Below are 15,112 nucleotides of genomic sequence, written 5' to 3'. Positions count from 1 at the left end.
TTGTTTCAAACTGTTTTAATTTACACTGGATGTCCCTTTAACAATCCCTGGAACGCGGGTTAGAACGTGCTGTCTGCAGACTGTCAGATCGTGAATGCTGTTTGTGGCCAGACTGATGCCAAGTTACTGTGTGCACCTAGGGTTGTGCACTTTAGCTGCAGTGCACGGTTTGCACCACATATGAACACTTGGACGGAGCTGATGTTAGTGTTATGTGTACGTTCTTCCCAGTGCCGGATTAAACCCCTTGGAGGCCTCTAGGCAGTCAAAATTTCGGGCCCCACCTAAAACGTTCTTACTTTTACCAACTAACAATTTTAATAAACCAATTTTATTACACAAAACCAAACATTACACAAACGTAGTTTTCACCGTTTTTTTTTGTTTTTTTTTTTTACAAACTGGAGTTGACAGAAGATGAGCTTTTAAGAGACAAAGGGCCTGATTACAACTTTGGAGGAGGTGTTAATCCGTCCCAAATGTGACGGATATACCACCAGCCGTATTACGAGTTCCATAGGATATAATGGACTCGTAATACGGCTGGTGGTATATCCGTCACTTTACCGTCACTTTTGGGACGGATTAACACCTCCTCCATAGTTGTAATCAGGCCCAAATTGTTAATCTGATGTCTATGGTTTATGTACTTTAAGTTGTTAAACTGTACATTATATTAATACAGTATTTTCCCAATAGAGTCCTTAATGTAAAGTTTTCGTTTCTTTGAGTTAATTCATTTTTTTCTATCTTTTGGAAACAATTTCAGAAAGCTTGATTGCAATTTTCTTTCAAGATCAACTCAATATTATTTTGATCCGTTGTGGCGGGCCCTAGGCCAGTGCTTACTTTGCCTATTTGGTAACCCGGAAGTGGCTCTTCACTTGTATACTCTGATGCCTTGACCAACATCTGGAGATAGCTGGAATGACATTTATTGAGACTAAAATGTGTTTGATATTCTCCTTTTAGGCAATTCACGAGGGAATGAACTGCCGCCAATACCAAGACGACATCCGAATCCGAGCTCAGAATGATTCTGCCGCGCGGCAGACCAATGACATGCTGAAGGTAAAGGAGTTCACTGGTGTGTGGGACCTGCCGTGGGCCTTCTCTTCAGGCAGGGGCGTGGCTTGGTCAGTAAGACTCGGGCGTGCGAGTGTCAGATTTTCCAACAATCATGCTGGTATATAAAATACATTACACAACATGCACACCGCATGAGAGGGGCTTAAGAGGCAGTGGAAAGGGAGAGGAACATGGATTGGTTGGGGTACTAATTGAGAGAAAACACAATATTTTGTAAAATAACCAACATTTTTGAAGACTTTCAAAACAGAGCTGGGGCAATGTTTGTGTGTGTGTTTTTGCCTGTGTGGATGTAAAAACTCCTGGTGAATTCCGACAGGCACCTCACCATACTCGACTGAAAGCAGCTGTATCCAATTATTTACCAGAAAATAAATTAGGGGGGTGTAACACCCCAAGTATACACCCCCCCTTCTCCCACCCCCACGCCCCAACACAGAGGATATGTCCCCGTCTTCAGGGTACAGACAGATTTATTAATGGCTAAAACATAACAAGCATTTGCAATGCAACGGGTCTCGTGTTTGCTCATGTTAGAGCTGATAGCGTTGTAAACTCCTAACCCGACTTTTCACCTATCGGCAAAAGTGCATTTATGTACGTAACCTGAAAAAGTGCAATTATCTATGTAAAGCGCTCGACTTCTGCCAAGCGAAATCGCGCTAGTAAATTAGAGAAATAGTAGTCCACGAGCCGGACAGAAAACAGCGAGCCTCGCATGTTTTCTGTACTTGGTCGCTGCGCTCGAGGAGGGCTTGCCACCGGAAAAGGCATGACGTATGCATGCCTTCGACTAATGAAAGCAAGCTGATTTTAATAGGCAAGCCCACGAACCAATGAAAAACACTGACGTGACGTCGACAGGGCTCCGAGCCCTTTTCTAAACCCTAAATTGTCTCGCTGCGATACGCATGCGCGAGCGCATGCAACGCAGGCTCGACCCTAAAAAAGGACTTTAAAACCATTGTGGGTAAAGATGACATATTTGACCAATGGAGCCCAGGAATTGGGGCTTATTGGAGTGTGCAGCACTAAGGTGAGACATGTTTGGAGCCCTTAATGTCGTTCACATAGAAGATGTTACTGGTCAAAGTGGAGCATCATGTGGAAAACTGTGCTTAGGAACAGAAATGGCATTCAGGGATATAATCTCCAACAACCTAATCTCATTAAGAAAATATGAAAGACTTTGAATATTTCGCTACGCTTTTTGTTACTGATTTAAGAATACCTGGAATCCTGAATGGAATGCTTAGATTGACTCTGCCAATCAGATGACTTAGAATGAGGACATTAACATCTGTTATTTGCTTCCATTGTTAATTCAGTTAAAGTGTGAGGAGGATAGATAGGGTTATGTTACTGACTGAGAGCGGAGTTTAGGCCAGCAGTGCATGTTAATGTACATTTTCTTATGGCCAGAACATCAACAGGCACTAATAGACATTATTATATAGAAAACATGAAAATGATCCTGTCAATGCATGCTAAATCTTTGAGTTTTCTAATTCTATGAAACATTGAAGTCATATATCATAACATTGTAGGAAATATGAGTACTGGTTGAGGGGGGAGTGAAACCCTACTCAAACAGCAACCAAAATACTCATCAGGGTGAAACACAAGCAAAGCCCAAAATTAACCCGTGCTTAACCATTTGATAGCTTAGCACAAAGCAGTCAGGCTTAACTTAGAGGCAGTGTGTAAAGTATTTATGCTGCATTTCAAACAGAAATTAAGTGAAGACGCGGCACAAAGGAAATCCCGCACCAATTTAGAAAAATAGAGTACATTTTAATAAATTGACACCAAAAGGACAAACATCCAATTTGTAGAACTGGCAATATTAAATTTTTATGTTTTGTAGAAATCAACTTCTAAGAAGCAAAAGGCACCAACCTCAGTTATCTGGTTGTAGTAGACCGGGTACAAGTCACAAGTTCAGGCTAACTGCAACGGAGCGGAGGCTAGATACAGGACTGATTTCAGTCTGCTAAAAAGCACCTTGTGGCCTGGGCGTCGAGATGCGAGTTCCTTGGGTCGAGCTGTCCTGGCTGGTATTGAAGAGTTGTTGACAAGAAGATAAGATGTGATGCAAGGTCTGGTGTCGGGATGCATTGCACACCAGCAAAGTGAATGACCATCTCAAAAGAGCTGTGCTGCAAGGTCTGGCATCAAAAGGCGCAGCAACAAAGCCATGGGGTTGTCAACAGGAGCTTGCAAAGCGATGTACTGCGTTGTCATCGAGGAAGCCGCTGGGGCTTGCAGAAACTTAAACTGTGATGCTTCAGTCCAGGGGATGAGATGTGTTGTGCTGGGCCGGCATTGGACTGGGTCAGCAATGAAGAAGCTTTTCGGTCTTGTGAGGACTTGCGCTGAGATGTGAATAGGACTACATGCGTCGTGCTGGGCTCAAGTCAAAGGCTGGCCGCGTCACACTACTTTGAGATGCATCAACATTGAAGAAGCCTTTTACGTCCCTCTGACTTGAACATGGGCCCAGCCAACTGACCCTTGGAGATTCCGTGGACTTTGAATTCAGCAGGGCAGCTTACAGCAGCAGACGAGTCCTGGTGCAGCAACAGCAGGCCCTCGGCAGCAAAGCAGTTTTTGGTCAGCAAGCAGGCCAGTAGAACAAACTTCACAGCCTGGCAGGCATTTTTTTCCTGGTGGAGTCCACAGGTCCAAAAGTGATCTGAAATCATAATCTGAGGGTCCACTATTTATCCTTGGTGCCACAGTTGAACTGGGAGAAGCGCCTGGAGTTGTCCACCTCCATAGGGTTTTTGGAATTTCCTTCCTCCCTGCCGTGGCCCCGGCTTGTCTGAGGGCAGTAAAGATTGATGTGAAACTCTTTCTGAGTGTGCTAAGACAGAGCCTTTGTGGTGTGCAAGTGTGGTAGAAAACAGCTCCTCCCCCTCATCCTGACAGAGATAGCCCATCCGGATAGAGATGGCCCATCCTGATAACACCTATTTCCCCTTTGTCTTACTGTCTGAGAGTAATACACAAAGGTCAATTGCCAGCTACACCTTACTGACCCATGTGACCCAGGATACAGGCAGCAGACATCAAATGTTTGGTACAAGAAACAAAGAGGTATTTTCAGAATTATGACTTAAAATCAGACTTTACCATTAAACGGGTTTCAAATTACAATTCTTTAGACCCCAAACTCAACATTCTTACCTTCTCCCAATTTAAAGGTATCCCTTTTTAAATGTAATAAGGTAACCCAGTGTTATTCTATAGGAGAGACAGGCCTTTCAGTATTGAAAAATGAGTGTAAGAGTTTTCCACTACCAGGACATGTAAGACAAAAAGGGACATGTTCTACTTGTTAAATACATGGCACCCTGCCCTCTAGGCTGTGTAGGGCCTACCCTAAGGGTGGCTTGCATGTGTTAAAATGGAAGGTTTAGGTCTGGCAAACAATTTATTTCGAAATTGCAGTGTAGTACTACACACACAGCCTGCAAAGGTAGGCCTAAGACAAATTTAAAAAGCAGATGGCACAGTAAGTGCTGCAGGCCCACTAGTAGCATTTAATGTACAGGCACTACCACTTTAATAGGGACCTAAAAGTAAATAAAATGTAACAATTGGGTTCAAGTCAATTTTACCATATTTAAATGAGAGAGCACAATCACTTTACCACTGATTATCAGTGGTAAAGTGCACAGAGTCCTAAAAACCAAAATAAATGGGTTCAGAAAACAGGAAGGTGAAGGCAAAATGGTTCGGGATGACCCTGGAGAAAGGACCAATTCCAACAAACCTAAATGTGTTAGTTATGGCTTTAGAAGGCCTGGATAGTCTGCAGGGTTTTCATCACAATGGTCAAGTCAGATAAAGCCTATCTTTAACCGCATGTCTTGTGAAACTATACACTAATTCCAGCCTTCTATGACCTTGCCAGATTTTTCGCATTGCTGAGAGAAGTCTTTTTCATGGCTACTCTCAAGTCCTGGTTACACACCAAACGTACGAATGATGGGCTGGCAAAGTTAAAAAAATGAAAAATGAGGTTCTGTACTGGACGCCATTATTTTCCCTCTCTGGAGGTATCTTCTTGGTAACACTCATTGGCAGAAACCAAAGAGATGGCTCATAGAGAAAAATTACATCACATGATCTTATATTACATGGTTTTTATGTACGTTCATACACAGCTTCACTATATGAGTCATATAAGTATAGAAAAGCTAGATGTCCTCTGTAATGTGTAGTAGACCCTGAAATTTTAATAAGTGAGTATCCCACAAGAGTAATAGGTCAGTAAGTGGCATAATAATACTGTATAATATCATATCTTATTTTTAAGAATTGCATTTACGGAATCAAAATATATGATACTGTTACACACTTAAATACATTTTATTCACCATCATAGATCCATAAGTTATAAGGACTTTATAAGTCCATTGGAAAATGACTGTGTGTTGTTTATAAATGTTTGGATCTGTCAGTGGGTTTACAAAGCTCTGCAGGTGCTGGTTGCTTTGTCATTTGTCGCCAAAAACTCACTGAAAAGACAGTGGTGGAGCTAACTTCTAATGTCAATAGTAAGAACAGCCGAGGCTGATTGAAGGATTTAATTTAAGGAAGTCAAGAACATCTCTAGTCTCTGGTGCAACAGGGGCAGCACCTCAGGTGGTGGAAATGAGTCAAAGAAGAAACCTTGAAATAGAGATATGTGGGCTTGCATTGATGCATGGACAGGCCGCACTCCAGCACTTAGTTTCTCTGCACCCCAATTCTGAAAATAAGTCATGGGATATCCTCCACAAATCTTGGTTATCCAGAAAATTCAGTGTAAACACCCCCAGTGCTCATAGTATTCTGTTATTACATGTGTTGGTGGCCGTGAGAGATCCTTATGCACTACCAGTGGGTCTTTTTCCACATTGCCACTCTTCTTCCCTTTAAAATGCCATATATACAAAGTGCTCATTACTTACCTAAACCTGTTAACATTTCTACTGTGTCAACTGGAATACATATTTATACAGATAACCGTGCTGAACTCTGTCTGATAAAGCATTCCAATTCTCACCTTTCAGAACACAAACTGTGCATGACAAACAATTCACTGCTGCCTTTTTAGGTGTTTCCAGCCTACAAATTAGGACCTCACTCTTGTCAGGGTGCAGCTTTGTTTGTTCCATCCAAAGGACAGTCTTGAAGAAGATCCAGTCATTGCCAATACTGATGATATTCTGTTTATCACAAGGTTTGACAGATTGACTATGGCTAAAAAAATATCTATATCTTCACAGGTCAGAACAGTCTCGCAGTTAGCTGCGTTCTTAACCACTGTTAGTGATTTTCCTAAAAGCTCTAGCTGGATGGTGTTAAAATTCTCAACACCTTCACCCTAATAGGGATATTTTAGAGCAGGATGGTATCCAGGGTTCATTCGGACTCCTTAGAAAATGGCCACAACAGGATGCTATAAGGGGTTATTTGTTGATGGCAACCACCATTAGAGCTTCAGATTACAAGAACTCTTTGAGAGACCTAGGCAGCAAGAGCCATGGGCACACCTCTTTCTCTTGAAAAACCCTGTGATAGGGATCAGTTTGAAGGGTCAAAATAGTTCAATAATAGGTTTAGCCTTTGTCAATACAGAATGCTGGAATTTCCTCTCAGTCTCATGAGAGGCAGGTACCCCAACTGAAATAAAGTGGGATGTATGAAGCTGTTCAGTTGCTTGGAGAGTGCTGCTGGTATATTATTTGCCACAAACTTGTTTTACTGAGGAACATGAGGAAGCATAAGGTGTGAGACGCACAACGCATATGTTGTTTTCAGAGAGTGGCTTAACATATAGCTGTTTGTTTGACAAGTAAATATTGAAGGGTCCCTCCAGTGAATGATGTCACAATACATCTAATAACCAAACTTGACATCAGTAAGCAAAGCACGACTCTGCAGTGCCTATTGTTCATGATTGTTAATGATACAGGTCTTGGTGAAGGGTAGTATTTTATTGAATGGCTCTTTTAAACAACAAGCTAACACATTTTCCGGACTATAGCTGTTTTTAATACTGACTTACAATTTTGTATATTTGTTCTATGTAGAGGCTGGTACAGGTAATACATTGTCCTGACGATATCTGTTTATAATCCTGACATTAGATTTTGTATATTTTTTCTTTTAGAGGCTGGTACAGGTAGGAGACGCCATGCACTGTCCATTGTGTAAAATAATCGTTCAGAAGAAAGATGGCTGTGATTGGATCCGCTGTACTGTCTGTCAAACAGAGATATGTTGGGTCACCAAGGGGCCACGCTGGGGACCTATGGTAAGCACATTACCTTGATTTGTATACCAAAGATTGTGTAAGTTAGTGATCCCTTTGAAGTTCAGAGTAGCCACCAATATCTATGATACTGACATGTATTAGAAACCGGGATTGAACATTGTAGTACACAGATTACTTTCAACAAAATTTGTCTTCTGGAGCTTGAAGATGCCAAAGTAAGTCTGTCCTGCAGCTTCTCCAAGCAGTCTCCTTCCCCACATTGGCTTTGCTGCCTGTTAGGCACATACATGTTTGGATCATATGACTCTCCAGGGAGAGCAATGGAGTGCAGAACTTTAATGAGCAGCAGAAGGTCTGAGTTGAAAGAAGGAAAGTAGCCTGATAGCAGGTATGTTCAGGTAATCCTGTGAGAGGCTTATGGTCATGGTGGAAAAATGTGTTATCTGTTTGCGTGGGTGTGACAAAATGCACCTCTGCGATGTAGCTTTTTAGTTCATGGTCATAAAATCTAGAATATTCTCTGCTGCATTGAGTAAATGCCGAAACAGCTTTTTGGAAATCTCTTTCCATGTATACAATATTGGAAAAAGGACTGCAATGCAGCATCTAAAGTGCACGACTTGTAAACAAAAATGTGTACTTGAGGGTCAAAATGGAGCCAGTTAAACTTACATTGCTGACAAAGGAAAATAAGTCTGTCACTTTAAGAACTTGGGAGGCACCCCTTGTACTATAGAAAGAACAAAACTAGGCAGTGTACTCAAGATACTTCTTGGTATTGAAGAAACATCATTCTAGAAAATCCTGGCTGATTTTAGACTATAAGTTGGTCAATATTTCTCCCACAAGGAATAATTTAGGACACTCTGATTACATCAAATTTTCTCACACACAAAAAAAGAAAGATTGGTTATATTGCATAGTTATCCAGGACGCTTATTTTCACATGATCTGTTCATCAGAGGCGAGTCAAGGAAAAATTTAGGACACTAATTACATCAAATTTTCCCACACACAAAAAAAAGAAAGATTGGCTATATTGCATAGTTACCCAAGATGTTTATTTTCACATTTTCTGTTCATCAGAGGCAAGTCTTAAGATTTGTAGCAGAAGAAATCCAATACCAGCATACTGTCCTTCTGTTCTGACTAAAGTCAGCTCTCTGAACCTTCTCAAAATGTAAGCCAGTTGTTGGACCCATCCAAGAAAAATGAAATATTTGTTTACCCTTGTCTTGAAGACTGACTTAGAAAGGCAAGCACTCAAATAACATCAGGACAGGATTTTGAGACTACTGTAAATCTGCTAAAAGACTAGGCTTACAAATCCGTATGAACAAATCTATAAGGAAAACAGTTCAGTGTATCATATATTAAGAAGTCAAGATATACACAAAAAAGTGTGTCCCCTTCGGAAGAGATAGTGTCATCTATTCTACACAAGTGACATCACTTAAGACGTACTCCCAGTTCAATGGCCTGCCAGATTACATGTCTTCTAGGATCCATTGCATCCTGCATACACATAGTTCTGAATTACTGTCTCTTCACGATTTCTCTTTAACAGTGCCTCAAATACCAATGGTCCGAAAGACAGGCAATTGGGAAGACACAGTGCATCAAAAAACTTTGGCCTCACTGACAACGTGGTGCAACACAAACTAAGTATGACAAACAATCTACTGCTTCTTTTTTAGGTGTTTTCAGGCTTACAAATTAGGACCCCAGTCTCTTGAAATCTTTTGAAAGGGGCAGTTTTCAAAATAAAACTCTTAGACACATTGAAGTAATAGATGCATCTTTGTCAGGTTGTGAGCCCATCTCAACCAACAATTCAAGGCCTTTGGACACACAAAGAAAACATACCATATCAGTTTTCTAGAACTGAACGTGGTACATCATGCCTTGAAAGCATTAATTCCATCTGCTCCATGGAAAAATATTGTGATTCAAGCGGACAGCACCAACACCATGCACTACATCAGCAAGCAGGAGGGAACCAGGTCAAGACAACTTTCCCTACAAGTTCAGTCAATGTAGCACTGGGCTGTAGCCAGAGGAATCACCATGGCTGACAACAGACATCACGAGGAACACTACAAGTGGGTCCTGACCAAGGAAATATTAGACCATATTTTCAGGGACTGGGATACTCCACTCTTTAACCTTTTGGCCATGGCAAGAAGCAAACAATGCCAGTACTTCATATCCAGTGCTCCAGAACAGAACTCAGTGGGCGGTGCTCTTGTCATGTAATGGTCAGATCCATTTGTCTACACTTTTCCTCCGATACCTCAAATACTAGTGTTGATTATCAAGCTACACATGTCATGGATAAAGATGATACTGATATACCAGATTGGCCGAGACAGTGGCGGGTACCCTGACCTTCTGCAATTATCATCGATTCTACATAGGAGATTGCCATGCACATCAGACCTACTGACCAGATGTCAGGGCCAAATCCAATACCTTACCCTATAATCCTTGAATTTGGCTACATGGCTCCTGATGCCAGATGCTAAGGACATATGAACCTGCCTCCAGAATGTGTGGAAGTTTTAAAATAAGTTTAACGTCCCTCTTCAAGATCTTGGTACACTTTTAAACACAAGATTCTGAAATTCAGAATCTGGTGCCTTGAGAAAGATCATAACCCTTTCACGTGTCAGGAAGAACTGATTCAACCTTAGTTATGTTTTCTAGCAAACTCAGATTACAGATCTACTCCATAAAGGCCTAATTGGGTACTGTAACAGCCAAAAGAAAATCCCCCAACAGACTTCTTTCTTCAGTATTCCAGTAGTTACAGTTTTTGTAGAAGGGCTCAAATATCCACCAATAAAGAGTCCATCTCCACTTTGGGAGCTTAACCTAGTTCTTGCTAGACTAATGGGTGCACCTTTCTAACCAATATGTAGAACTGCATTGCGGCATCTTTTATGGAAGACTATTTTCCTCATTGCAATTTCATCTGCAAGAATTATTAGTGAATTACAGGCTTTCCCAGCAGTAGAGCCTTTTATTGTTTTTAACTCTAATAGCGTCTTCATAAGAGCTCTCTCCTCATTCACACTGAAAGTAGTGTCTGATTTTCACATCAATCAAACCATTACTCTCCCAATATTTTTCCACAACCTATCTACCCAATGAAAGAGAACACTACATTAATTAGATATTAGAGTGTTAAGATTTTACTTAGACAAAACTAGGAACTTCAGAAATACGAAACAGTTATTTATTAACTATGGGTATCGGGCATGGTTTAGTTATTTCCAAACAGTATGTTGCAAGATGGATAGTACCGTGTATTTCATTATCATCTAGCAAATACACCCTTACCTGGATAACACAAGGCCCATTCCACCAGAGGAAATGCAGGTACTACAGCTGGTATTACAAATGTCCCCATCGCTGAAATCTGTAAAACTGCTAATTGGAGATCTGTTCCCATATTCACCAATACTACTGCCTAGAGTCAGATACTCAAGCAGAAGCCATGGTAGGGCAGGAAACGCTTAGTACTGTTTTCAAGTGATTTCAGTAGCAATAAACACTCCTTCTAATTGCAAATATTTAACAGTTACGTCTTCCATAACAGTGGCTATGTTCATTATAATTAGTTTGCTACTCTGTTCTAGTGTTTGTGATGATCAGTGAAGATCCTGCTATGCAGAATAAAAGGTTATGTACCTGTAGTCCTGTTTCTGCATCCTAAGAATCTTCATTGAAGTCATAAATGACCCACCTGTCTACCTGGCTGTTAGTCTTTGTGGGTAGTAAAATAGCCTACGGTTTTATATTCTGTCCATTAAAAAGAACTTGCATTGGGAGACAACTGCCAGTGCAATGCAATGTGGAAGGGGGTGTTTCCCAGGTTCATTAAGAGACAGACTCCTTTTCCTTTAATTGCAGTGTAAGCCTGTTTGACTGCTTTTGTACCTTCATGTACACAATATTAACAAGAAGTCTTGCGTTTTAGATGCTGCAGTGCAGTTCTTTTTTAATCTATATTACAGCTTCATATGCACATTGAGGAAAACAGTATGCCTTTGATTGGATTTCATTGCGCATTTCTATTACCACGACTATCGGCTATATTTACTGCTGTTTCCTTGGAAGAAAACTATGCAAAAAGGTGTCCTGGGGTCTGCACAACAGCAAAGATTATAGTGTTTCTGATTTGAATAAAGATTCCTATGATGATGCAGAAACAGTACTATAGAATTTCTTCTTGTGTGGTCACTACCATTTATTGATCAATTTGATTGCTGATTTTTAGACTCTGCAGAATGGAACTGCTGTCCAATGCCAAGTGTGTGTGTGTGTGATCTAACCCATAAAAACATGTGGAAATTGGCTAATATCGGATTCAGTATTTAACACTCCTGCAAGAACATAACATATGGTGTTGGAACTACACCTGTGGCATGGAAAGTTAAATGTCATCTGAAGACGGCAGCACTTATTGGCCATCTACTAGTGTGACAGGAAAACATGGCCGGAGGCCTACCATTATAGCCTGACTGTTGCACTTGAGTTCTGCAGCCCAACCTTTCAAAATAACCACTTTGAACGTGGAAAAGTCTCTTAAATATTAGTGTCACCCCTATGTACGCCTTGTAGCCCACAAGGCCGATGCATAGTATTTGAAAATATGGGGCATGTACTAATTAAATGTCACCAAATCCTTGCAGCGACAAACCCCCAGTACAAATTTTTGTGAGCAAAGCCCTGGCTGTCTTACGAGAATTCGAGAGTTCAGAATCAAATATTAATTCTGCATCTCGGGTTTGGGACCAGCCTGTAAAATAAATCAACAACTCTTTTTATTATTTATTAAAAGCTCAATTCATCTGTGAAGTTGGATGCATAATAAATATTCAGAAAAAGTAACATTTGAAAAAGTTTCCTTTTCCCCTCTTGAAGCTCCTGGAGGCTACTTTACATTAGTTTTTCAGCAGCTGTCAATCAAGTGCTTGACATTAACGAGGTGTAAAAATTGCTCCCAGAGAAAGGATAATGGCATGAGAGAGGGGAGGTATTTTTCATCCCCTGGCAAGAAGACAAGTTGGGGAGGCCCCATGGCCATAAAAAGTAACTTTGAAAGGCCCTGCCCTGTCACATGTAAATGTCAGGTGATGTTTAGGAAGGATCAGCTTTTGTCCCCGTAGATAAGCTGGCACCAAACCCAGTGGGAGGAAAGCTACCCCCAGAACTGATTTTCAGTGACCACAGAGACGAGGGCTTCTTACAACCCTGGCCAAACGTCTGGGTGGGCACACAGACTCAGCACAAGGGGAAAAGGGTTTCTCCATTTTATAGTTTTGTAATAAGGTGCACTGTGGAATTTTTTGATGTATGGCAAACAGGAATTGATGCAAAAACCAGAAGGTTGCACCTGAGAACGTTTACCACACTGTTTAGGGAAGAGCCAGGAGTCACCCCACCTGCTAGTTCTTGCCACACATAAATGTGGCAACCCAAGGCACCATCTTCAGAACACTCTCGAGACCTGTTGAAGAACAGTTGAAGGATTCCACCTGTGAGGAGACCTGAAAGGCTGGACCTGCTTCCACTTCTACCCAGCACAAAAAAGTGGAATCGGTCTTCCAGACTGGCTACAAAGTCACAACAAGCTGTCAGAAACCTTTTTCCTGAGGTGCCCAGCTGACCAGTTGCAACTGGACCTTGACTGACCATGTGAGCAGCACCAACTGAACCTTGGCTGGACTCTGCTGGTGGCCTCTGCCTGACACCCTTAGAGTCTCTAAGTTCCTTCCCTTGCGGCCAGGAGGGTGACAACTGTGTGCTTGTGGTTGTTTGTTCACTAGAAGAAAGTTTGAACATTTTTTAAATATTTGCTTCCAAAGCCCCAGAGCTTCAGCAAACCCTCCTGAAGAAGTTTCTGATTTCAGTTCCACCGCACTTGATTGGATTTGCAGAGTTCTCGTGCTCAAAGTCTCCACATCTCTGCAAAAATGATTAATGCCTCAGCTCGAGGTCTGCTCGCGTAGACTCCCTGTGTTCTGTGTAACTCTCTATTTTCACAAACAGTGGACATTGTCCTCTATGGTAATGACACTCTGAGGTTGGCCAAAGGCATTTGACAAGCAGCAACTGATGCCTCACCAAGACGTCACTGCAACAGGCTGTCTCTGCGGAACGTAAATTTCTTAATTGGCCAAACCCAATATCCAATGAACGTCAAAGAAGTCAGATATTCTAAACGACACCTTCTACGTCTACACCTTCTACGTCTACACCTTCTACGTCTACACTTTCTACGTCTACACCTTCTATGGCCATATCTTCTATGGTTATGCCTTCTATAACTACACCTTTTACGTCTACACCTTCTATAACTACTCCTCCTATGGCTATATCTTTTATGGCTACGCCTTCTATAACTACGCCGTCTATGGCTACCCCTTTTATGAACACACCTTTTACAGCTAGGCCCCCAGAGTCTAGACAGATCCCCACTCTGTATGAGACTGGTTTTCCACTTTAACTAATTCAGGAACGAGCTGAAGTATCTCATTTTCAGACAATATCTGTTGTTCCCTTGTAATACCTCTCCCACAGACCCTTTTACATCACAACATGTAGCACCAGTTCTTGCTCTATTCAGCACTATGTTTCTAAATGAGCTGTATGAGCCAGCAGGCATGCCACCTGTCCCCTGGCACTGCCAGGTGCGTATGCTGTTACTTATGTAAAGCACTCCTGGGCACCCTGGAGCTAGGTCCACAACATATTAATGCCTGCACAATAAATACATCAATAAATATTACAGATATTGTTTGGCTGCCTCCTGTGGTGGATAGAGTATGCAGTACACTTACTGAAGTTCAGACCTTCCCAGCCTCTTCACCTCATTGCGACTACAAATTCAGCTGCTCTCTTGACCCAACAGATTCTTTTAGTAACCAAACTGTTCCAGCACAGTTTGAGTTTCCTTCCCTCATCCTCTGCAGCTTCTCTGTAGCCGAGTCCGCATCTCCGGGCCTTCAGAAGGTAGATAAATAGATAACTTTATTTGGTTCATTCAAAAACCATAAAAGCACACCATACACGAGAATGCTAAAAACAATTGTAGCATATGCTTACATAATAAATAAATAAATAAATTGAGATCATTGCACATTCATGAGATACTTAATCTGGGAACACAGAACTGCGTGATCTCACAGCGGAGCGAAAAAAATTACTAATACATTGGCAAGTCTTCATCTGACAATTGTTGAAGATAAACGAATTCCCTTTTACAACTCTTAATGTTCCTATTTTTTTTAAAAAAGGCACCAAGTACCTTCTCATAAAATGTATATAAAAACCACAAAAAAGAGAAAGCGCATCATTGTTTGTCTGGAACTTTCATCACAAGGACGGCACCTACTTCCCAAGCCCCACTGATATCCTTAGGGAAAACAAAGCAGAAACTTACTCGTACCCACCCTGAACCGAAAGAGTAGGGGGCGTGTCCACTGACCTGTCACATGCCACAGATAACTAGTTGGTGATCTACCTCTCCCTTTCCAGTAGTCGCAGCACTGATGCCCGCACCAACTTACTATCCACCCCATTCATCGCTTCCCCATCAGTAAATAGGTGAGGCGTATCAACTGATGCTAACTTATTAACGTAGCCCACCCCCGGCCACAAGGCTCCCTTGTCACACGCCAGACAGTCCATCATAATGTCCCTGGTAGGACCAGCCTCTTCTTTCTTCCACACAGAAAGCCACAA

The 15,112-nt window shown here is 41.6% G+C and overlaps 1 protein-coding gene across 1 annotated transcript in view; it reads left to right on the top strand.

Moving 5' to 3' along the window:
* LOC138282894 (ranBP-type and C3HC4-type zinc finger-containing protein 1-like) overlaps nt 1-15,112 on the top strand; it is a 383,289-nt gene that overhangs the window by 346,427 nt on the left and 21,750 nt on the right. The window contains exons 12-13 of the mRNA XM_069220902.1: nt 973-1,071; nt 7,256-7,399. Of these exons, the coding sequence (XP_069077003.1) occupies nt 973-1,071; nt 7,256-7,399 (243 nt within the window). The remainder of the gene's footprint in view (nt 1-972; nt 1,072-7,255; nt 7,400-15,112) is intronic.

Source organism: Pleurodeles waltl, chromosome 2_2 (genome assembly GCF_031143425.1).
Source record: "Pleurodeles waltl isolate 20211129_DDA chromosome 2_2, aPleWal1.hap1.20221129, whole genome shotgun sequence".
NCBI lineage: Eukaryota > Metazoa > Chordata > Amphibia > Caudata > Salamandridae > Pleurodeles > Pleurodeles waltl.
Note: the sequence above shows the minus strand (reverse complement) of the source record. Positions and strands in the feature narration are given on the sequence as shown.